General features: G+C 42.2%; 2 protein-coding genes across 7 annotated transcripts in view; one reads left to right on the top strand and one right to left on the bottom strand.

The window, feature by feature from the left end:
• Window positions 1-1,877: 1,877 nt before the first annotated feature.
• Window positions 1,878-16,042, bottom strand: ANAPC16 (anaphase promoting complex subunit 16). 2 transcript variants are annotated; one of them, XM_034776943.1, is made up of 4 exons: window positions 15,916-16,042; window positions 13,507-13,661; window positions 4,236-4,310; window positions 1,878-2,861 (listed from the first exon to the last, which is right to left on the bottom strand). In XM_034776943.1, the coding sequence occupies exons 2-4, from the start codon at window positions 13,646-13,648 to the stop codon at window positions 2,746-2,748; spliced, it is 333 nt and encodes a 110-aa protein (XP_034632834.1). In that variant the 5' UTR covers window positions 13,649-13,661; window positions 15,916-16,042; the 3' UTR covers window positions 1,878-2,745. The 2 variants fall into 2 exon arrangements, with proteins under 2 accessions (XP_034632834.1, XP_034632833.1); XM_034776942.1 differs by lacking the exon at window positions 15,916-16,042 and adding an exon at window positions 13,764-13,905.
• ASCC1 (activating signal cointegrator 1 complex subunit 1) overlaps window positions 16,002-23,033 on the top strand; it is a 57,810-nt gene continuing 50,778 nt past the window's right edge. Inside the window, exons 1-4 of one of the 5 annotated variants that reach the window (XM_034776941.1) lie at window positions 16,002-16,136; window positions 19,677-19,812; window positions 21,020-21,119; window positions 22,059-22,156. In XM_034776941.1, the coding sequence (XP_034632832.1) occupies window positions 19,704-19,812; window positions 21,020-21,119; window positions 22,059-22,156 (307 nt within the window). In that variant the 5' untranslated portion in view covers window positions 16,002-16,136; window positions 19,677-19,703. Of the gene's footprint in view, window positions 16,277-19,673; window positions 19,813-21,019; window positions 21,120-22,058; window positions 22,157-23,033 lie in introns of all 5 variants that reach the window. The other 4 variants (XM_034776939.1, XM_034776940.1, XM_034776938.1 and 1 more) reach the window with 4 other exon arrangements.

Below are 23,033 nucleotides of genomic sequence, written 5' to 3'. Positions count from 1 at the left end.
GTGCTGGGAGCTTGTAGGTTTAGGATTAGGGATTGAATCCAATGGGAGCTTGTAGGTTTAGAATTAGGGATTGAATCCAATCAGCATTAGGTTGCAGCCAGAGATTTGATGGCATAATTTAATACTTCATCTGTCATTATCAGTTTGCACTCGTTTTTGTTTTGTAATGGAAATGTTGGTAGGTGAATAGGATAATTTTTTATAGTGTTGAATCAAAGTGTAATACGGGGTCAGCAACCTTTCAGAAGTGGTGTGCCGAGTCTTCATTTATTCACTCTAATTTAAGGTTTTGCATGCCAGTCATACATTTAAACATTTTTAGGTCTCTTTCTATAAGTCTATAATATATAACTAAACTATTGTTGTATGTAAAGTAAATAAGGTTTTTAAAATGTTTAAGAAGCTTCATTTAAAATTAAATGAAAATGTAGAGCCCCCCGGACAGGTGGCCGGGACCCTGGCAGTGTGATTGCCACTGAAAATCAACTCGCGTGCCACCTTTGGCATGTGTGCCATAGGTTGCCTACCACTGGTGTAATACATATTTCAAAAGCAATAGACTCAGGTTACCGTACACTTATGTCAGAGTTTTGTAAGTTCTGGTGGTGTGATGTGCTGAGGAAAAATGGTCCAGTGATTAGTGTGTCAGCTTAGGATTTGGGACACCTGGGTTCAGATCTCTGATCTGCCACAGGCTTCCATGTGGAGCTTAGGCTTGATTTCTCTGTGCCTCAGTTCCCCATCTGTAAAATGGAGATGGTACTGTGACAGGATATAAAATTACTCTGCAATATCCTGGACAAACCTTATGGAATTAAGATAATCATTACTGAATTAAGATCAATGCCTTTGGGAACCATCGTATTAAAATGCAATTGTTTGTGTTATTGGGAGATTGTATGTAACTTGGGGTATGTTAATATTCCTCTGGTTACCAGCCCTTTGAAGCTACCTTCCTGGAGAGGCTCACATAGACTAGTTTAAACTGGATTATCTAGGGACCAACACAGAGAGAGAGTATTTTTGGATAAATAGCCTGGTTTTAAACAAGCTCAGGACCTTCTTCCTGATCCAGCAAACGGACAGGACCACTGGTCCACAGAAGACCCCAGTCCTTAGGGAATAGTTGGGAAGACTTAACCTACTATGGCTCATAAGGCTAGGTGCTAGTTCAGAGGTGAGGTTGCTATGAACTTCTGACCCCTTTGCGAGGGGTTTGAAGGACTCACCTGCTGGAGCCCATATTGAAGGGATCTCTCATAAGCTTATTCGCATGTGTGTAGGTTCTTTTATTGTTTTAATATGTTTACGCTGTAGTGCTTTTATTTTAAGAATAAAATGGGCTTGTATAGGAATTACTGTATGGTAACTTGTTGACAATTACTCTATCAGTCTCTGAAGAGAAAGCAAGCAAGCAGGCCTTGAGAGATGATGGCCAGGGGAGCTGGAAGTTTGAGAGTGGGTGCCCTTCCTGTCCCATAGAGGAGGATACAGGTGCAGTTGCCTTGAACTGTGACAGATATTACTATCCTTCTTTCCAGGGGTGTTGTGAGATTCAGATACATATGATACATTTCATATCAAACAGATTATGAATATAATATCTTAGTACTTACATTTCCCCCAGAAAAATGTATCAGCACATGACATGATGTAGGTTTTCTGAGTATGTAGAAACTGTGTGTATTAACTATAGTGTGTAGCACGTAACTGAGTAATATTGTATATTACTGTTACACTATATTAGAAATGGATTCTTTGACTAGGAGATGGAATTTTATAAGCTAGTAATATTGCTTTGCATTTTTGATTTTTTTTGGCCCATTTTAAAAGGATGGCCAGAGTAAGGCAAGGGGGACTTGGTTTCTTTTGGGCGATTTTTTTTTTTTTTTAAATTGGGTTTAAGTTTGGAGGTAGATTGGCATTATAACTATGGAGCTGCCTCTGTTGCTCCATAACATCCCATCTTGTCCACAAAACAATTGATTTCATTTCCTCATGTCCCCAAGCCTTAGAAAAGTTAAAGAAACAGACTTCAAACTCTTGAAATTTATTGGCCATAGAACAGTTTTATACATTATGGTAAAGTGAGAGCAGATTTCAGTGTCTTGAGTCACTGCCTCTGCATTAAACCACAGTTCCCTTCTCCTAATATTCTGTGTACAGTCAAAAAAGAAACATGCCAGCAGAGAGAAAAGACTCAGCAAAAACAAGGAGATCTAAATATAGAAATTGGTTAACATTTTCCCCTTCAGTTGACCCTGCACCGTTTATCACATTCATCTTCAAAAAGAATCTTCTTTCCATTCAGTGCCTTGTGCTTTTGCCCTCCAGGATTTGGACTCAAAACAGCAAAGGTATCCAGGTCCTGAATGATTGATATTACCTGGCCAGTTCAGGCACGTACACTCCATTGTGAATATAAATGATTGTTTTTTTTAAAATAAGCTTCCCTTCCCCTTTAAACAAACAGGTTATTCTCCAAACCTTTAAAACTTATTGTATTTCATAAGGTAAAGAAACCAGGCCCTGCTGAATTATTACCAAATGTCTACCCTGCAGAAGACTAAAAGGATTTACAGTTTGGTGGTTGCAACTTACTGGATACTATTACAGAGCCACCTGGTGTGGATTTAAAAAACATGATGCAGCTGGGAACACACTGATAAATGGCAGCATATTTAAAAATCAATCCTGAGTGTTGTATATTTGTGTTGTCTTTCAACAGCAGTGATCCCAAAGCTTTCAGCCTGAGGATGGCGTGAACCCCAGCAGCTGCTCTATGGGCTTGTACCTCCACTCATCTGCTTCCAGTTCTTCCACTAAACCAGCTAGTTTTTCCATCCGAGCAACTTGTTGATCTACAAGAAGTCCAAAGATAAACGTTTGCAATAACATTTCACTTAAATATTTTAATTAGATATATTATCCTTTGCAGCAGGGATGTCCTTCCCTAATAATCCAGGCATTGGAAAACAGTTTTGCTCCACTGTGTCAGACTAGTCTGAACATTAAAAAAAAAAAAAAAAAAAAAAAGTATTGATATTTTCCCTATAGAAGCAAAGACTTTCAGATCATACAAGAGAACAGACTTCATTAACCTTCTTCAAGGACTAAAAAATATATGTCCAGTGTGGGACAGGAGATGTATCTGCAGCTCCCTGAACATACTGAGGCACTAATGTGGATCAAAGACCACAAGAGGGAAACACAAACTTCTTAGCGTAAGAAGCTGAAAACAATGTGGGGCTATTTTCTTTAGCATAAATAACTGGAGGCCTTAAACGCAACTCAGTGGTATTTCTCTGTATGTATATAACATAACGTTTGAACCTTGCAGCCGATCAATTCCAGAGAATATTCTAGGCATCAATGGCCAGAACCCTACTGATCTAGGGGAGAAATGAGGGGACACCTGGAGACCCTACCATCTGATTAGCACAACCACAGATTCTAGTACCTCTTCTATAGATCAAACAATTGCTAGATGGAACCCATTAATAGCATCCAGCATAATAGTATCCCATTTCATCTCTGATCATGCTCCCAATAGACTTTAACATGTTGACATTGTGAATGACTTATTTCCCACAACAATAATAATGGGGAGTATGGAGGTACACAGAAAGTCCCTGATATGGGGATTAAGGAACACACACAACCGTTGGCAGGGGGGAGAAATCAGGGGAGCCTGGTATGGGGAAAGGCATTGCAGTTTAAATGCTTCGGCTGGAGACTGGGACCTCCCCACTCAGGGGGTCCCAGAGCTTGGGCTCCAGCCCGAGCCTGAATATTTACACCACAATTTTACAGCCCCTCAGCCCAAGCCCTGCAAACCTGATTCAGCTGACACAGGCCAGCACAGGTGTTTAACTGCAGGGTAGACATGCTTAAGTGAGTCTCTATTACAGCCAAGATTAGAATTTGTAAGGTTCCCACTGTTCAGACCTCACCACTTGTGTATATACAGTACAGCACAGAGCAATGGAAAAATGAGGTTAGAAAGTCTCTGCTCCCACCCCCACATTGTGTGAATTTAATTCACTATTTGCATCATGTTTGAAAAAGGACCTAACAATAGCCTCACTTAGTGCTAATTCAGGAAGTTAATTTAAATAGCCATTCTGCTTTTTGTGGTTCACGGCACAGTATGTTGGCCTTTGCTATATCCTCCTGCAGCTTCCTTAGTAAATTTATACACATGCTCACAAAACATACAACACTTGAGTGCTTACCATGTTTCACTTGCTTTAATGTAGAGGCAACCTGATAGCTGAAAACGGATTCACAAAGGAATCTTTCGGAGCCATCTGTAAACGGAAGAGAGAGTGATTTAATCTTTCCTAAGTTCTATGACTGAGAAGCTTTCTATAATTTTTATGTTCAGAATATGCTTTTCCTCTGCTCACCTACTTTAGACACTTTGTCCTATTCTGGTAATGTGCAGCACTCTTGGCTAGGAAGCCGTGGGTTGAAGTCCCACGCCAGGGCTTTGACTTATACCCAGTGCTGGCACGGAAATGGAGCATAGAGTGGGTGTGCTGCTGCACTGTTTGATATCACGGTACCCCTTTTGCCTGCTTCTGATGGTTGCTGTCGAGATGGATATGAAAGGTACTATGGCATTTTGATTAAAAGAAAATCTTGGTCTCTGTGCCAACAATCTTTTCCTTAATAAAACAAACTTGAATAATCTACCGCCTGAGAACTATTGCTGAGTTCATAAAAGTTGTTGCATTTGCCCACGCAGTCATGGGTCTTAAGATCTAACTCATCTTTAGGAAGTCTTTGCAGATATAGTTTGAAAGGTGCTCCATAAAGCTCAAGTTTTCCCGATATTTCTGAAAATATAGCTAAAAATTAGTTGAGTAGCCTTTGTATGACAAATGACAATTTGCCTGTCCAAATACAAAATGACAACAAATTTCACCCTTAAAACAAAACTACATTGGTTTATTGAAAGTGTAACAGAAGCGCTGCGATTTCAATTTAGATTTAAATGTTCTGCAACGCAATTACAGGACCAAGCACTGTCTGTGCCAGACAGTGTCCTGAAAAATGGTAGGAGAATGATAATTGAAGACACTGTAGAAACTCAGCTGTGAATGGCTTTTTGGGAAGTTGTAGGGTGACTGACACGTGTTCATAATTGTGAATTACTCCTTGGGTGAGGGCAGTGCAATATAAAAACAAATGTTTCGCACAAATGGTTTGTGGAAGGCATTTCACTCCACAATCCCTGCCTGAATGAAAAGGGAAGAGGCCGCTGTCTCTCTCTTTAGCTGATAATTCATATTAGCACTACAGGGTGCCACATCTCAGCCAGTCATGTGCACTTTTGTCATATAGAAAGCACAATGAAAGGAGACCATGCTCTAGAGAGACGTACGTAGTACTTAACGCAATCTGTACTTAAAAAAAAAAAAAACAAACCTTAAAGCAAGCTATGGTCCATCAGCCTATCCATTACATATAGACCATATTATATTTGCTAAATGCAAATATAGACTCAATAAATCATAAAAGGGATACCTACATTGGAGGAAAAAACCTGGGCCTGATCCTGCAAAGTACAGAGCCCCACTGCTGTCAACTAGAGTTTAGAGTACACAACAACTCATAGGAGTGTCTTAAACTCTTTAGTACCACCTTTTCTCAACCCCTGACTGTGCATTATTACCTAATATAAAAGGTCTTCTCAGAGAAAACAATAGTTATTGCCTCATTTGTATGTAAGCCTTGCTCTATCAACATCATGGTTTATTCTTACATTAACTGATTCTGCACCTGTAGGCAGGGCTTCCAGTTTCCACCACTTTAAAATGTTTTGTTCAGCAACTGAAAGGGCTATAATACATAGCCACTTCCTTAAGGATGATAAAATCTAATTATCTTGAAGTTCTGAGGTAGAAAAGAGTACATCTGATGCCACAGACAGATTACTGAATATATGGAACAATAGATAACCATGGAATTGTAATCCACTATAAGGTTAAGTGATACTTCCAACATTTATTATTCTATACACAACCCATTTAAAATAATTCCATTTTGTGTGTGCAAAATATTCTAAAAAACTAAGGGCAAAGGAGTTACAATTCTATGGATCACTCCAGCTCTTGATTAGCACGAAGAGAGAAGCTCTTATACAGACTGAGCGCTAATATGTGTGGCTATTAGGATAAATAATACAGTTAAGACATTTATACACATTCTTTGCTAAACAAACTTTAAAGCCAAAGGACAGAGGCCTCCAAAGAAAAGACATCTTTCTTCTGCTAGGCTATGTTCTTGTGCATCAACTAAGATGGCCAAGCATTAAAATATATCAATATATTCATGTCCTTCACTATCTTGTCATGTCTTATTGCATGTAACGTAGTACTTCAGTACCAGTTTTAAAAATGAGCTGCTAACTAAATCTGACAAGTTAAGTACAGATTTCCATGCTGAAATATCCCTACTAGCCAGGCTGTGGGAGGCATTCAGCTCAGAAGTCAGCTTTCACTAACCTTTTGCAATTATTCCCCCTTCCCCAGGCCTACTTGGTACTTCATGGTTCACTGAAGAAATCCCAGAATGTGACACCACAAATAGCAGAAACCTTATTGCAACCTGTAATACTTGTATTATCACAGAATTGTCTGTACTGAGGTCTCCTAAATCTAGATTCTCGAGGACATGAACAGGCTGGAACTTTCCATATCACATTTAGCAAACTCTTTACAATAAACTAATGTTAAATCTGATTCCCCTTAAAAAGATGGAGATGCTCCAAACAGGAAGTAACCTATACATTACCAGATGGAAAAGCCAGGTTGAACTTAGTCCTCAACCTAATAAGTATGTAATAATTCTAGAAGAGTCTCTTCTGACAATGGGAGCTAATAATAAAGATGTTAGGAAAAAGCATTTTACCCTGGTTCTTAAATATTGATGAGGGATTGTCTACATCATCAGACACAGTCTACAGTTAATTTTAACTAACTTATTTAGTTGAGTGAACATGATAGGAGATACTTTCAAAGGTATCATACCTATCAAATACATAATTCTGGGTGTGACCTTCATTTTATTTCTTTCAGTTCATCCCACAAGGAGAAGAGTCAGAAGTGGCCATATGCAGATTTCTAGCAAAATCTCTAATAAAGCTTAATAATAGTCTTCAATTTTGCATGTCACTTAATATTCAGAAATCCTATTTTCCTCCTTCTCGTTTCATGCAAAACTCCCTTTCCCATGGCCTGAAAAATCCACTTGCCCTGGGACAGCAGAAAGCCAGATGTCTTATCTGCAGATGACTTGTCTGCAGATGACTCAAGTGCCTCTGCCACTGCATGAAGCTTTGTCAAGCTGCAGCACAATGAAAACTAAGTCTTTTCGGCCTCATTACAGCTATTCAGAACCCAGTGGGCGGCAGTAAAACAGATTGGCAGTTCATTTTCACTCTGCTGTTGCCTGAGAAACTGGGCAACAGCAGAGACAGGCGATAGATCAATGCAGTGAGTAAGAACTAAAAACCAACCTAAGGTGGCATAGAGCAGTGTTTCTCAACCTTTTTGATACCAGGGACTGGCTTACTGCCTTCCTAAACCACGTCAGGTAGATCTCAGGGACCGGCACTAGTCCACGGACCGGTCATTAAGAACACTGGCATAGAGTAGTGTAGCACCCCACTGCAGCAGATCGGGGAAGAATAGGCTGGTAAAGGTCCATCCACTTCCATAGCATCCAGGTCACTCGGGTGGAACAGAAATAAAATGCTCCTCCCTTCCAGCAACCAGCGGTGGAGGGGGGAAAGGAAAGGATCCAATTTATTAGACACCTCCAAGCTACTGGATGATACTAAAGATTTAATCAAAGTATAGGGGCAGCACCATTTTAGAAGTCCCAGGATCCTCCACTGTCTGAGCAGCAGTAGTGGAGAGAAGTTGGCTTCTTACCTGGGCCTTGCCCCTAGACAGTAGGGCCCCATATCTTTCATATCAGTCTTTGGCTAGTGGTTTAGTTCCGTTTACTAGGTGTCTGATAAAAACTTTTCTAGCTTTGTGTGTGATTGGATAGAAGTGAGTGGACATAAGGGGAGCAGGCCGGAAAGCTTGATTGAATAAGCATAACGAGAGAGCTTGGAGAGAAGACCAACAATATAGGGGAAGAGAGAGAAAACACAATATGGTGAAAAGAGACAAAGAAATGAAGAAATGGACACTGAAGACAACACAAAGATCCATGATAGGGACAGGGGAGTGAAACAACGAAAGAAGAAAGTCTAACAGAATTATAGGAACTGTGCTAAGTATATTAATAGCAAGATGAATACACTATCTTATTCTTTTAAATTGCAGGGTTAGTGGTAGTACAGTATCCAGGGCCGGCAAATTTGCATTTTGGTGCCCCTGGCTCCCATAGCCTCCCCAGGCTCTCCTCCCTCCCTTTTCCCCAAAGGCCTGCTCCCCCTCTTACACTCCTAATCCCTGCACCCCTTCACTCCTAACTCCTGCACCCATGTGGGGAAACTGACCTGGATGCACAAAGCAGCTGGCATTGCTGCTCACTCCCCCACCCCCGGACTGCTGCTCCTCTGCCCCGCACACCCCAAGGGGGCTGTGAGGGGGGGAGTGAGGAGCAACATCAGGGCTCCCTGCATCCAGGCCATTTTCCCCACCTGGGCTGCATAAGGAGAGGGCACTAGAGCAGCAGCTCCTGATACCTCACACACAGCCCAGGTGAGGAAAGGGACCTGGAGGGAGGGGGGGGGAGAGAGAGCGAGAGAGAGAGAGAGAGCACGAGGGAGAGCAAGAGCGAGAGAGAGAGTGTGTGTGTGTGTACACGTACTATATGAGGAAGACTGTGTGTGTGAGTGTGCGCGTGTGGGTAAAGACAGCTAACAAAAGCCGAAGCTGGCCAAAACACCAGCCATGTGCTGCTCCTACTAAAAGGGAACCATCACACTATCTCATCCTTCACATTTCTCATATGAACTACCAGGGCTTGAATTAAATTTTTATATGAAATTGGGGCAAATTTAAAAACTATTTAAAACATTTTAAAAATAAAAAATATGAAAAAAAAATATATTTTATTTAGTGTCATTATTCATACTAGTTTTGCTAGTCCTTTCCCCCAGGCAGAAAGGCACAGAGACTAGAATCAGGACCAGCTGTGTCCCCAAAAGACCAGGTCAACCCTCCAGATCGGACCAGACACACATCCCTCCTCAGACCAAACTGAACCCCCTGAACTGAACCAGACCCAAATCCCTCCCGAGACCGAACCACTCCAAAGGCCGGCCCTGACAGTATCTTTCACTCTGCTCAACAGAAGATGAGTGGAGTTTTTAAGCCTTGCCCTCTGTCACTATTGGGAATTTTGCCTGAATAAAGGCTGAACAACAGGGCCTAAGGAAAGTGAATTTCCAATACACTGAATAGAAACCAAACATAGGCTAATGTATATGCAATCCTTAGCCTTCACCTGATTTATCTGATATGGCAGAATGTGATTATTCTGCATTACATCTTTTATTTATTTTTAATCATTTGTACAGAGCCTATCACTTAAGCAACTAGGCTGTACTTACAGAAATGCTACAAATCCATAAACATTACATCATTCCTTTTTCAATTGATTTTAGCAAATATTAAACTGGAAGCAAGCTAAGTAGAAGTTAGCTAATCTTCTGGCAATCCCTGGCTCACACAGAGTTTAAATAATCAAATATATTAACTTCCCTCTATACCTTGTAATTTCCACAAAAATAATTATAACCCCATGCAGGTTAAAATTACTCATGTATCTTACAAGCATCTTAGAAATAAGGGAGTCTGCAATACATTGTCAATAACATATGACAAATAACATTATTTAAATCTGCTCTTGATAGTACTACTGGTAAGTCCAAAATCCCTTAGAGAACCCAAGGGTACATTATTTTAAAAAATTCTAAAACCTGAAAAAGATGTACAATTGGGTGACGTTTATGAATATTTTAACTGCTTTCTTTGAAAAAAGGCCACCACAGTATGCAGCCAGCACACTAACAACTGTATCCATTTGAAGAAAGAACATGTGGGATGTTATCTAAGAAATTAAAAGCCTAAATTAAATGAAGCATCCTGTAATGAGGATAGCATTAAACTGCTGCTGCCACTTAAAATAGATTAGTCACCATGTTATCAGGAACAGATCGACCAAAAGCTATATCAAATAAATGTACCTTGCCTCACATCCTAAAAGGCTCCTAAACTAAACAAGGGGAGAAAATTTCGAAGGTTGGGGCTTTTTAAGTATGAGAACCTTGCCACCAGTCCTGGAAAATCCCATCCCAGGATCCAGTTCTATTTTAAAGGGATGAATCAGAGGCTGATCTACTGTTCACCATTATCAGAATACCATTGTCATACTGGCTCACCTTCCAAGCCTCCTTTGCAATTAAAATGCCCTCTTCTGTATTAGCGATATGCTCAACTAAAAGGATATTAATGTTCATTGTTTTACTTTAATACATATGCATCTCACCATGTCTTTCAAATGAAACACTGATATTACCAGCCTTCCTAGGTCCTTTAAGCCTACATACCAAAAATTCTATTTTGCTAGCTGGACCTTCTGAAGCAGAGTCACCCATCAAGTCAGTAACTTGAAGTATTTCATAATTTTAATTTATTTTGAGGGCTCATTAAGTTCTGTGAACAAGTCTTTAGTCAGAATTATTTCAAGTCTGGCATACAGACTAATGTCTAAAAACCTTAATTAGTGATATGGCATAATTTGTAATTACTACAGCGCTATCAGTACCCAGCACATCAACTAACCTAAGTAGTATTAGGTGATGATTTAAATTTATCTAGTCCCTTTCATTCACAATTATACATACAGCTCCACTGAAACGCAGTCACTTCCAAGGTAGAGAGGACTGTAACGGACACACAGCTCACTGCACAACAGCAAAGGGAGGGGAAATTCTGGCCATGATATTGAGGCAAACACCGGGGCTTACACAGTCATGACCCCTATTCTTACATGGTGTGCAATAACAGCAGACAGATCTCACAGACCATCCTCTCCCTCAAGTAAACTGCATGGAATCTGTTTATTTACCTCAGAGAAACAAAAGCCAGAGTTGACCCTGTTTGGATTTTAACCGGTAGTTCCACAGAGTTTAGGTGATGCTGATGCTTAGATCACCCAAGCCACTGCTCCTTCGAACTACACTGAAAGAGCAGATTACACCAGCGCCATAACTGACAATATTAGTGACTTAAATGGGAACAGGAAGAGACCCATGTATTCTAATGAACATAACACACTGTGCTATACAAAAACCCCAGCGCTATAGAACTAAAAACTATGAGTTTCAATTTACAGGCATGTTGTGTTTCCCATAATCAACTGAAGGATCCTTTTGCCTGCCCTTGCACTCCTCCATCTTACAGCTAAAAAGTAAGGAGAAAAAGGCAGAAGGCAAATAGAAAAAACAACAGGGCAAGTGGAGGGCTGCACAATTGAGCAGTTTTATGTATTAAAACATAATGAACATTAACCTTTCATCTGAGCACATCACAAATTATTTACCATTGTCAAATACTGTAAAATATTCCAGCAAGAATACTCTGATATAGGCGGTGGCCTATCTTTTGGATTGCATCATGGTGCCATCTGTTAGCAAGTCTACTTAAATATCTTCATCATTGTTGGGGAAGGTGAACTAATTGAAAGTTGAGCATTCTGGTTGGCTCGAATCTTTAAAATAAACATTGTATGTATATATTTATTTGTATACTAGGCCATTAATTTACATTGCAGCTTACAAAGGACATTAAGCAGGTTAAAAGACACAGTCCCTGCCCCATTAGTTTACAATCTAAACTGACTAGACAAACATACAGAAATTAACTCATAAGGGAGTGGGGAGGGAAAGGAAGATTCACAGTCACTGAACTGCCTCACTCAACACAAAGAGAATAGATTCTTAGCCATTAAGCTGCTTGAAGCGTTGACCTGTTGCCTATCTAGCATAGGTGCATTTATAAATGACTTTTTTTCTTTTATAGTTGCTATATGTTTATTTCTGCTTAATTTTATTTTTCTTTTCTTTTGTAACTGTTCAGTCTTGAATAATGTTCACATTTAAATGTTAACATAATATTGCTAAAAAGGTAATAGTAATTATTCATTTTTTTAGAACTTTAATTGTGTTTTGCATTTTTCTGAGTTAAAATAACTCAGGTAAGTAACTTTTTTGTAATTAGGCATATGTATTTATCTAAGGCTAGGCCTATAGGAGAGCATAAAATCTTACTCTTTTTTTGTTATTGCTCTAATAAATTAGTGCCTTAAAATATTTGACCGGTTAACTGACCAATTATTTTTGAACCGGTCAAATGCCCAACACTAGGAAAATGGAAGCAGTTTTCTAACCTGCATATATCATAAGGCACACTCATATCTAACTGGAGATTAGATGATTAGATCTAAATTATGATTAGATTTTAGACAAATGCAATGGCATTTCAGATACTCAAATGAAACGTAAGGCCAAGTTCATCCCTGCTCTAACTCCACTGACTAGTAACAGCAGGGATGAATTTGCCCATTATTCAGCAATCTGAAAAGAGTCCCATAGGCCAGATCCATCTTTGTGCTACAGCCCTGTTGCATAAGGTAAGCTGATGCAAAATGGCCATATGGCACACATTTGCCCCACCATCACAGAGGTCCTGTATGCCACCTCTGCATGGCTCTGCCAACTTTGTGCCACCTCTGCAAGTCCTCTTCCCCCTGCATGGGCACAGGGCCCGGAAAGGCACAGGATGGTGGAAACACCTTCACAACTGCATGGCCCACTGGAGCAGGGGTGCAAGTTAGCCCTCAGTGCTACCCTAGTCTATGCTGCGGCGTAAATAGGCCATCTTGGTCCCTGCGTATTGGAGGCACAAGCTGCCTTGCCTTCTGTTTCTGCGCTGGCACAGCCATGAATCTGACCTTATGAACCTAAATAGAAGAGGATTTGCCAAAGAATAATATAACCCCATCAGTCATCTCTATAGTAATTTTCAGTTATGACACCAAAGAAGTAGTTAGCAATAAGAAGCTGACATAGTCATGCTCTCACTTCGTCAGATGCAGTCTTTCCTGTCCCAACTGCTGCAATGCTTCCTGTGAAGTCTAAGATTTTTGTTTTTATGGGTCTAAAAATCAGACTGTTTAGATAATTTTTTTGAACATAGGAAGGAAAAACAATCCTATGCCCTTTTAAAGTTTGAGATAAATAGGGGTAGATAATTTATCATAATTTTAGGAATGAAGGAAAGAACATGGTGGCAGGGATATACAGAAAGCAGAGATAGACTTAGTATCCACCTACCCAGATCTCCTTCCCTTTACAATTAAATCCTTTGGCTGCTTTGTGCCTAAAATGACATTAAGAATCCTAACTTTTTATATATTCTGTAAGCTGTATGAACAATAGTTTATTGACAGCAAAATGTGAAACAGAGCAATCACCTTCTAACATTTCTCCAGCTCCTTTGGGGTATGTAAAGAGGGCTTTCCGTGGTGGGGCAAGTTCCGAGACACTGAATCCAGATCCAGTTACAGAGCTTCCACTGACTCCGCCAGCTGAAGAGGATGAAGAGGAGGCTGCCATTTCTCCCTTTAACCTAAAGACAACAGAGAAAATGTTACCTTTTCCTTCTCCAACTAATTTTTGCTAACTCAGCACATCTTTTTGCCTTCAGAGACCTGGGTACAAACTGACTCACATTCATCGGTGAAAATCTGTTTGGTGATTCCTATCTTAGTCTTCCACATCTCAAGTCCACCACAATACTTGGCATCATTGGTTGTCTGATTGCAGGGCGTTATATATCACAAGTAAGGTCCACGGGGAGCACGTTCAGTGGCTAAGATTCTAGACCATGGTATTATAAAACAAATAACTGCATGGCTGAGAACTACTGGCCTTTATTAGCTATCTTTTTTCACTGAAAAAGTAAATATTATTTTCTAAGTGGAGCTCTGCACCCTAGGAAGAACTGATATTTGAGGGCCATATTGTGGCTATGTTGAAACTACAGCAGATTTCTTACATATATTTTAGTACAAAATGCAGTTCACAATTTTACCACTTGGTGGCACACAAAATAAAAAGAAAATAATGCTCAAATGCCTTGGCAAAATGGAAATATGAGTAGGAACAGAGTATGCATAACTAATTCAGTACAGAACATTAAACTTGATTCACCTTCTGCAGATACTTTTTTCCACCATCCACAAACATGAAGAGAAAGTCTCACTCCCCAGTTGTGCAAAAAACCCACAAAACGTTCTAGAGAGCCACAAGACTGCACCCTCCTCACATCACTCTGTGTGAAGAAATGCTATGGTCTTCAAAAGGGTCTTGACTCCTGTGCTGCACTTTGCTCCTAAATTTGCTTTTTGTGTTTTATCTTTTTGTTTTTAAATTGCATTTGACAATCATAATGGTTGGGAATCCTTCTGGCCATTTAGCAGTCTGCCATCTGATCACTTTAACTCCTCACATATACACCACCCACTCTGCCTTTAACACTCACCTTCCTTATTCTTTCAGCATAACAGAACTGCTTAAATATATTTTGATAGGGCATTTGACCTTTATCTCTTTCCATTTAGACACTGAAGTATTTTTTGTTTTTATTACCCACTATAATTTCTCATCCATCCTTTACATTTTCCTTTGGTGATGTCTACACTATGGGAACAATAGAAGCACAGCTACAGAACCCAAGATGAACACTATTGGGTTATATTATGTTCTCTCTCTTCCCCGAAAAACAGAGAAGAGATGACAGGGGGGTAAAAAACGGAGATGCAGCAACCATGGTGCTAGTTTTGGGGCAAATACCCTCCTTCAAGGTGAAAGAAAATGCAAGGTAACATTACTGTCTAAAATGTTACATCTATATTGTGCTATGTTTAATGTTTGCATAAAACTCCTCGACATCAGTGGGAGCTTGACAGAGGATTGAGGGTGGCACTGCCCCTAACTCATACCTCTTCCTCAACTCCTCTTCCTAGAGAGAGTCCGACATCCCTAGTGCAGAGACATCCCTCACTGCACATTAATGGACTCTCTCATAGTGGGAAGATTATGATGTCAGTGAATTAGTGGAAGAGGGAAGGTCAATAGGAAAGCAGGAAACCACCCAGGAGATGAAGGTAGTGTGTGTAGGGATTGCCAGAGACTGTGGACATTTGGCAGCCCCGCGCAGTGCTTGGTGTCTCTTTTCCCTCCACATCATGGCTGAGTGGATGTTTCTCATTTTCTCTCGGCCCAGGTGTCTGTACATCCTTCACCCGCCAGCATTTCTGTGGGTCATCTGCCTCCGCCCAACCACTGCTGGGTTGAGGCGTCCCTCCATCAACCAGCACCGCTTGGGCGGGGCGGGGCTGAGAGCCCAAAGACACGGGGTGGGCTCCTTGGGCGCGGTAGAAGCGGGGGCGGGTCCCAGTACCGGGGCTGGGCCTAGCCTAGCTCTCCCCGCGGCGGCCGTGGAACTGGCTGGTTGCCAGGGAGACTGCCCCGGGCCCGGCGGAACAAGGGGGGGGGGGGAGGTGGGGCATCACCCCCAACGCCCCTGGTGATGGAGCGGGCGCGTGCTGAGGGGATCCCAGGCGAGCTCACCCCGCCCATGCCGGAAGAACATCGGCGGCAGCAGTTTCTAAATGGCTAGCTACTGCGCACGCGCAGGATCAGCTACAGCAACACAACGCATGCGCTGAGCAGCAACTAGCTACTGTCGGGTGGGGTAACGCTCCCCCCATAAAACTGCCACCTACCCCTCCCTACCCGACGGCGCCCCGGTGATGAGAGGGCTAAGACCAGGCCCAGGTCGCCCCCTCGCTCCAGCCGCCCTCACCCCGCAGCCTCACCTGGTGCCCGGCCGGCTTGGCGTGGCGAAGGTGGCCTGAGTGCGCGCGGGCGCGCTACATGCGGGGCGGGCGCGAGCACGCACGGCCCCGCCCCCTGCAACGCTGCGGGCCTCTGGCGGGCGGGGCCCCCGGCCTGGAGCAGCGGGTGGGGCTTTGAGTTTGAGCGAGGCCGGTGTGTGGTAGGAAGAGGCCGGCCCGCCCCGGGACCGCAGCGCCCGGGGGTAGGTTGGTGCCTGTCTCCGTTAAGTGCCGGTGAGCCGCTCGCCCGCCGGCCCCACGGGCAGGGCCGCTGCCCCTCTCCCGGGGCTTACGGGGCCGTCACCCTAGGCCCTGCCCCGCTCTGCAGCCCCTGCCGACGCAGGTGAGTGCCGCGTGCAGCGGCTGCAGTGCCGCCAGCAGGCCGGCCCGGAGCGTCACGGCGAGGCTTCAAAAGCAACACGTGGGAGGGGCGCTTCGCTTCCCTGCAAAACCAACAAACTCAAGCTCCTGCTCGGGCCCCACGGAGCTGCGTGCGGGAGTAGGCCGGCGGCTCCCCGCCTTTGTCAGTGTGTGCGGGACTAAGGCCTAAGGCGTCTGACGCTGGTGGGGGTGTCATCGTAGGATTCAGGCCAATGGCTCCCAGGCAACAAACCATGTCATGGGGGTAGCCAGCCACGCACTGCTGTCATTCCACACGCTGCATCTTGCGGGAGCCGGGCCTTATTCTGTAATCTTGTTACTGTGCCCACAACCCATTGTTTCTTGTCTGCCATGTCCCCGCCACCCCATTATTGTTTTGCCACTGCTTCTTTGTAGCATATAATCGAGGCCTAGGGTGACCATATGTCCTGATTTTATAGGGACAATCCTGATTTTTGGGTCTTTTTCTTATATAGGCTCCTATTGCCCCCAACCCCCCTGTACTGATTTTTCACACTTGCTGTCTGGTCACCCTATCTAGGCCTCAGTCCTGCATCAGGTTTTGTGAGCACAGATTCCTACACTAATGCAATTTTGTCAGCCTCGCATATTAAAAAATCCCAACTCAACTCAAATATAACAAAATTGGCTTTAAAATGAGACTTTTTTTAAAAAAAAACACCCATCAAAGTAAAAAAGCTTTGTTCTTTTTTGTCTTGTGGTTTTGGGGCTTTTAGGGTGCCCTTGCTTAGCATTTTCAAGCTTTTACCCTACAACCACAAGAACTAGGAAGGAACTTACTTTTTTTTATTTAGCTAAAAACTGAGATTATTACATAATTACCTCTAGAACCTGGAGCTTTAAGGAAAGTATTATAGGTTGTGAGACTGGTGACAAAATATTTGTTGACCTAGATTAGATTAAACAGATTTTTATTTATTTTTTTTAAAACAGAGACAGGTTTTTTTTCCCTTCATAGTGTCATCATAATGCAGAGTTAAAATTTCTGTCAGGGCAGATTCCCCGAATCAGGCCCCGCGCCTAAGAAGAGCGCCTAACTTAGGTGCCTTTTTAATTTATACTCACCCGGCTTCGGTCTGGGACATCGGCGGCAGGTCCTTCACTTGGTCCGGGCATTTCTGATAAAAGAGAAACTCTCAGTTATGAAGATTAAGGGGAGGAGGGAATGAACATTAATCCTTAAAATTCAATCTTTGCCTATATTGGGGTGGGCAAACTTTTTGGCCTGAGGGCCACATTGGGTTTTGTAAATTGTATGGAGGGCCAGTTAGGGGAGGGGGTCGTGGCCTGGCCCCCACCTCCTATCTGCCACCCCCCAGAACTCCTGCCCCATCCAGCCCCCCCGTTCCCTGATGGTCCCCCCCCGGGACTCCTGCCCCATCCACACCCCCCCGCTCCCTGTCCCCTGACTGCCCCTGGAATCCCTGGCCCCTGGCTGCCCCCTCCACACACACCCCGACTGCCCCCCCCCGGGACCCCGCCCCCATTCAACCCCCTATTCCCTCCCGACCGCCCTGACCCCTATCCACACCCCCACCCCGTGACCATCACCCTGAACTCCCCTGCCCTCTATCCAACCCCCCCTGCTCCGTGCCCCCTTACCGTGCTGCCTGGAGTACTGGTGGCTGGCGGCGCTACAACCGCGCCACCCGGCTGGAGCCAGGCCACGCTGCTGCCGCCATCACCATGCAGCCCAGAGACTGGGTCAGGCCAGGCTCTGCAGCTGCGCTGCCCCAGGAGCTCACAGCCCCGCCACCGAGAGCATTGCGCGGCAGCGGAGCAAGTGAGCTAAGGCTGCAGGGGAGCGGCCGGGACTAGCCTCCGGGGCCAGGAGCTTGGGGGCCCGCGGGCCGTAGTTTGCTCACCTCTGGCCTATACTGTACACAAGTTTTCAATAAGTTCTAATTATATGGGAGTTTGAAGACTGTGACAGGCCAAAGTTAAAGTTTGGGTGCCTCAACTGTTTGTTTATATACCCAATATATTTAGATTTATTTTTAAATTTAACTCAATTTCCTATCCCAGGTGTATAATGGCTGACTTTTGGATAATTACAATATATCTAAAATTTTTTGATTTGTATTTCAATCTTAACTCTGTTTTAACATAGCTTTTTGTCAGGGAATTTCCTTTTTTTTTTTTTTTTTTTTTAAATTAAAAATTTCCTACAGGGACTCTAAGCAAGATACTCGGGGTATGTTACCATGTAATATTTTTAATGATTTGAAGATCTGCATTTTCACACATAAATCTATATTTTTTAATTTTGAACTTTTACCAGATATAGATACACAGTGGCTGCTTTATCTCACTCTGGAGCAGCACAGAACAGCTAAAGTATTTTGCGTAGTTAACCTGAGTTTGCAGCTGCTTTGTTTTGCCCGCGTAGTGCAAAACAGCCGAAAATGTACACACCACTTTCTTCCTCATGCCCTCCAAAACTCCCTCTTCCTCTCGCACACATAGAACTTAGGCCAGGAAATAAGGGGAAACTGTTGAGTAGATCTGGTGCAATGGGTTGCTTTTGAAAAGATATTTAGGATCAAAGGTCATTTTTGTTGTTGTTTTTCATAACCAGAAGTTTATCTGTCAGGAAGAATTGTCCTCTTTTAAAATGGCCGTAATCTCCTATTGCTCTCAATCACCCTGAAGCCACAGCGGCCATCAGGGAAGATGGAGGCTTTCTGTGCTGTGAGGAGGCAGAGACAGTCCCATTGATAACAGCAAGAGAGAGAGTTCTGTGGCTTTGCTCCTTTTGAGAACAATGGGAAATGGCAGTGCTTTTGAAAAAAGGCAGCCCTGTGCAGAATTCTCTGTAGTAGACTATTATATTTTTCAGCCTCTGCTGAAGGAGAAAATTTCAGTTATGAAAAATAAGGTTGGAAAATTGACTGCTAATCCTAAAAAATAATTTTAAATGTGTAGTATATACACAACATTTCTGTGAGTTTTTAATTATAACACGGGAATTTCAAAGAGTTTGTGGTTGATCATTAGGGACCGAAAAAAAGACTCGTGCTGGCAGCTAAATCTCTTACACTTATATTTCTTAAAATTTGCTTAAATTTCTCAGTTTCTAATTAAGACTACTTGTAAATTCTCAGAAAATAGTCTTTCAGTAAGAAATTAAAGTGCTGTAACATTGGGGAAGAAACATTGTTGCGGTATTATTCATATGTAACAAAGAGGATGAATCCCTTGTTTTAAGTGTAAAACTCAGCCTCTTAACTACAGAGTCTCTACTGATGTCTCCATGATAACCTCTTAGAAAGTACATATAGGAAACCTGGGAATTTACAGTTTCTAGGGAGATGTCAGCAGCATTATTTTTATTTCAGTAGGGTGCCATCATTGGCAGGAAGAGCACAATGGAAGTTCTGCGTCCAACACTTATAAGGATTGGAGGGCGCATTTATAGGAAAAATATTATTCGACAACAGTCCTATCCAAATGAAGAAGAGGATGATTTCTATGCAGGTAAAACCTAATATGCAGGGGCCCAATCTAGTATTAATATAATATATTGTAAAGTGGGGAATTAGCATTCAAGACTTACAGGGAGTTAGCAAACTAATGCTCTGACCCTATGAAGAGCTCCTTGTGGGCACAGGGGTCAGCCCTTATTGCAGGAGTGGGGACATAGTCTTTTGAGTGAAGAAACACTTTGCATTGTTCTCTAGCAGTCCTGGCCAAGGAGCAGAGAAAATTCTGGTTACAAAGTGTTGGCTTAGGTAATAGTGAATTTGACGTGGGTTGCTGGCTATCAGTTAATTTGTTGATTGAAAAATTCAGCAAAACAATGTTATCTGTGTTTAAAAAAAATCTTTTATTTAAAATGATCAGTAAAAATGTTGAGTTTGTAGAGAATATTTTTTCCCTATTCGTGCATTGTTCTTGGTATTTTCCACAATGAGTTTATTCTCAGAGTTAATAGGAGTTGAGGACATTTAGCACCTCCTTGGAAGTGCTCAAAACCTTTCGATATTGGCCCTTAAATGGGTGTCGTCTTGTGGCCATCTAATGTGGATTTTGAAAGATATCACCTATTTACATGGCTAACTGTTCCTTTTCTATCTTGGTGTACTCACCTGTATGTGTACCATATTAGGTAATGTTTATGTGAGTCCTTAAATATAGAAAAGCCCAAGAATATCTGGTAAACATCCACCATTTGTTTCAAATAGAAAAGATTGAAAGAACTGGGCAAATTCTAATATGCTTCTTGCCACCTGAACCCACCCCTGCTCACATTGAGCTAACCAGGTTTGGTTGAAAAACAAACATGACTAAGTGGTCCATGGGTGAGAGGTGGGTCTTTAGATCCTCTGAATCTTAGTTCTCTGAAAAGGGCAAAAGGCCAGTGGGCTTCCGCTCAACAGGCAGAACAATTCTTTAAAAAAACCCTGTTGGGCCACTGGGCTATTTTGCAATTGCAACCAAGAGAAAAACTGTTCTGTAGCGGGCTGAAACTGCTACTTTTTTAACCCTGCAAGAATGGAAGATTTAAAAGTAGTGTCATGATATTTTTCTGAGCAGGTAGTAAGGTAAAATAAAAGCCGCAAATGTGACAGAAGGAGCCACTTTGTTCTTTTATTTAACCTTGGGAGAAGAAAACCGGTGAGAATGTTGCAGCACATAAAACACTGTCAACCTTTATAGAACAGTTTGATTTTCTACTTTATAGGCCCTGGGGATCCTACAGATGAGCCTTGTGATGCCTTCATGGTGGAAGAGACTGAGAGAGGTTTCCAGTGTGCAGTGGAGGTTCCCAGCCCACTATACAAGTGAGCCTACATGTTGTTTTATTTGAATCCTCTTTTACAGAAGAATCTGTCAGGGAGGTTGGATTCTCAGAGGCAGCTGTAGATTCTAGACTTCTCAAATAATTTCCATTTTGTAGAGAGCTCTGTATTTGTGTGGGGGAAAGGGGTGTGGATCCCTTTCTAATGTATCCGTTTCACATTTGGCACTTGGCTCTCACCATGGTGGCAACTGTATCTTGTGCTTTCTTGCTGATAGCAGTTTTTTGAGCATCTGCTCTTCAGGACATGAAAGCAAGCCAGGAAGATGGAACAATGTGAGGAGAGACTGAGGTAAGCAGCCAGGCCAAGGGAAGCTGTGAACACTTTGTGAAAAGGCACATTCAAGATTGCAGTGTTTTGCTAATCGAATATTTGGAGTGAAATAATTTAATGTTCACTTAGGGTATGTCCGTACTTTGAACTGGAGGTGTGATTCCCAGCTGGAGGAGACGTCCCCTGAAAATGGAGTGTAGGCACAATAGTGTGAACAGTAGGAGGGGTTCACACTGCTGTGGCTGCACTCCATTTTTAGTACACTAGCTTGCTCAGAGTTAGTGCAGGTATGCCTCCTCAACTTGGGAACTGCGCCCCAGCTAGAAGTATAGACATATGCTTGGAAGTATTTAGCTGATATGACAGCTTTGTCCAGTATTTGCCAATTTTTAAAGAATGGTTATATTACAATTATATACACAATTTTTTATTTCAGTATGTATGGATGGTTAAAATGACTGCTGAATTGTGTTCCTTTGCTGCATGTTTTCTAGGTCTCTGCTACATGTTCTCTTTGGTGGCTGAATGATATGGTAGTTTTCCCCTTCTACCCCCAAGAAAGAACAGAATAAAGCAACCAAACCCTGCCTAGAAAAATAAAATAGTGACATTTTTGTGCATGGCAGTATAGCATTTGTATGTCTATAGGTATATCATTGGGAAAAAAGGAGAAACCAGGAAGAGACTGGAAACAGAGACTCGAACTTCCATCAGCATTCCCAAGCCTGGAATGGAAGGACAAATCGGTGAGCTTTAATGTGCACAAGATGAATGAATGCTCTCTTGTCCGCTCCACCTTTTGGTGTGTGTTTTGTGCACAGGACTGAGAATTGGGAGACTGCTCTTCTGTTCTCAGCTCTGACACATCACTGACTCTGTGACCTTGTACAAGTCACTTAACTTTTCTTTTTACCTTGTTTTCTCTGTCTTACCTTTGTCAAGTGCTTTAATATCTGTAGATGAAAAGTATTATTTAAGACCCTAATCCTCCTAACACAAGCATATTCATTACTGTAAGCCTCTGGGTAGTTCCACTGAAGTCAAACCTAGCAGTAGTCTAAAGTTAAGCGTATGTGTAAGTTTCTGCAGGATTTAGGGCGTAAGTTCTTGAATAATTATTTTTATATTAACAGCAATATTAATGGGGAGTTGTACATACGTAGCAAGGCATCTTCTCTCAATGTGTATGTACATGTGGAATAAACTTTCTTTAAATTCACCATAGGTCATTATAAAGCTATCTTTTTTTAAAAAAAGAGGTATTCTAATAACACTTGCATCTTTTGTTCTTGTTACTACAACTTCACAATGAAAATGAGTGGGTTTGTAATGTATGCTCCCATTACGCTTAGTTTTATAATGACTAAGAGCATCATAATGCCCATAATATACTGTACTTTGTGGCTTTTACAAAAGAAATGGAATGTCTGAAGCAGACACACACTGCAGCATGTTATGGGCATTATGATAATATTAGTGTCACATGTCCCGGTAATTATATACATAAATGTGTTTAAAAAAAAAAAAAGTCTTTCATAGAATATCAGGGTTGGAAGGGACCTCAGGAGGTCATCTAGTCCAACCCCCTGCTCAAAGCAGGATCAATCCCCAATTAAATCATCC

Source organism: Trachemys scripta, chromosome 7 (assembly GCF_013100865.1).
Source record: "Trachemys scripta elegans isolate TJP31775 chromosome 7, CAS_Tse_1.0, whole genome shotgun sequence".
Classification (NCBI taxonomy): domain Eukaryota; kingdom Metazoa; phylum Chordata; order Testudines; family Emydidae; genus Trachemys; species Trachemys scripta.
The sequence above is the reverse complement of the archived record's forward strand: the minus strand, read 5'-3'. Positions and strand labels throughout refer to the sequence as shown.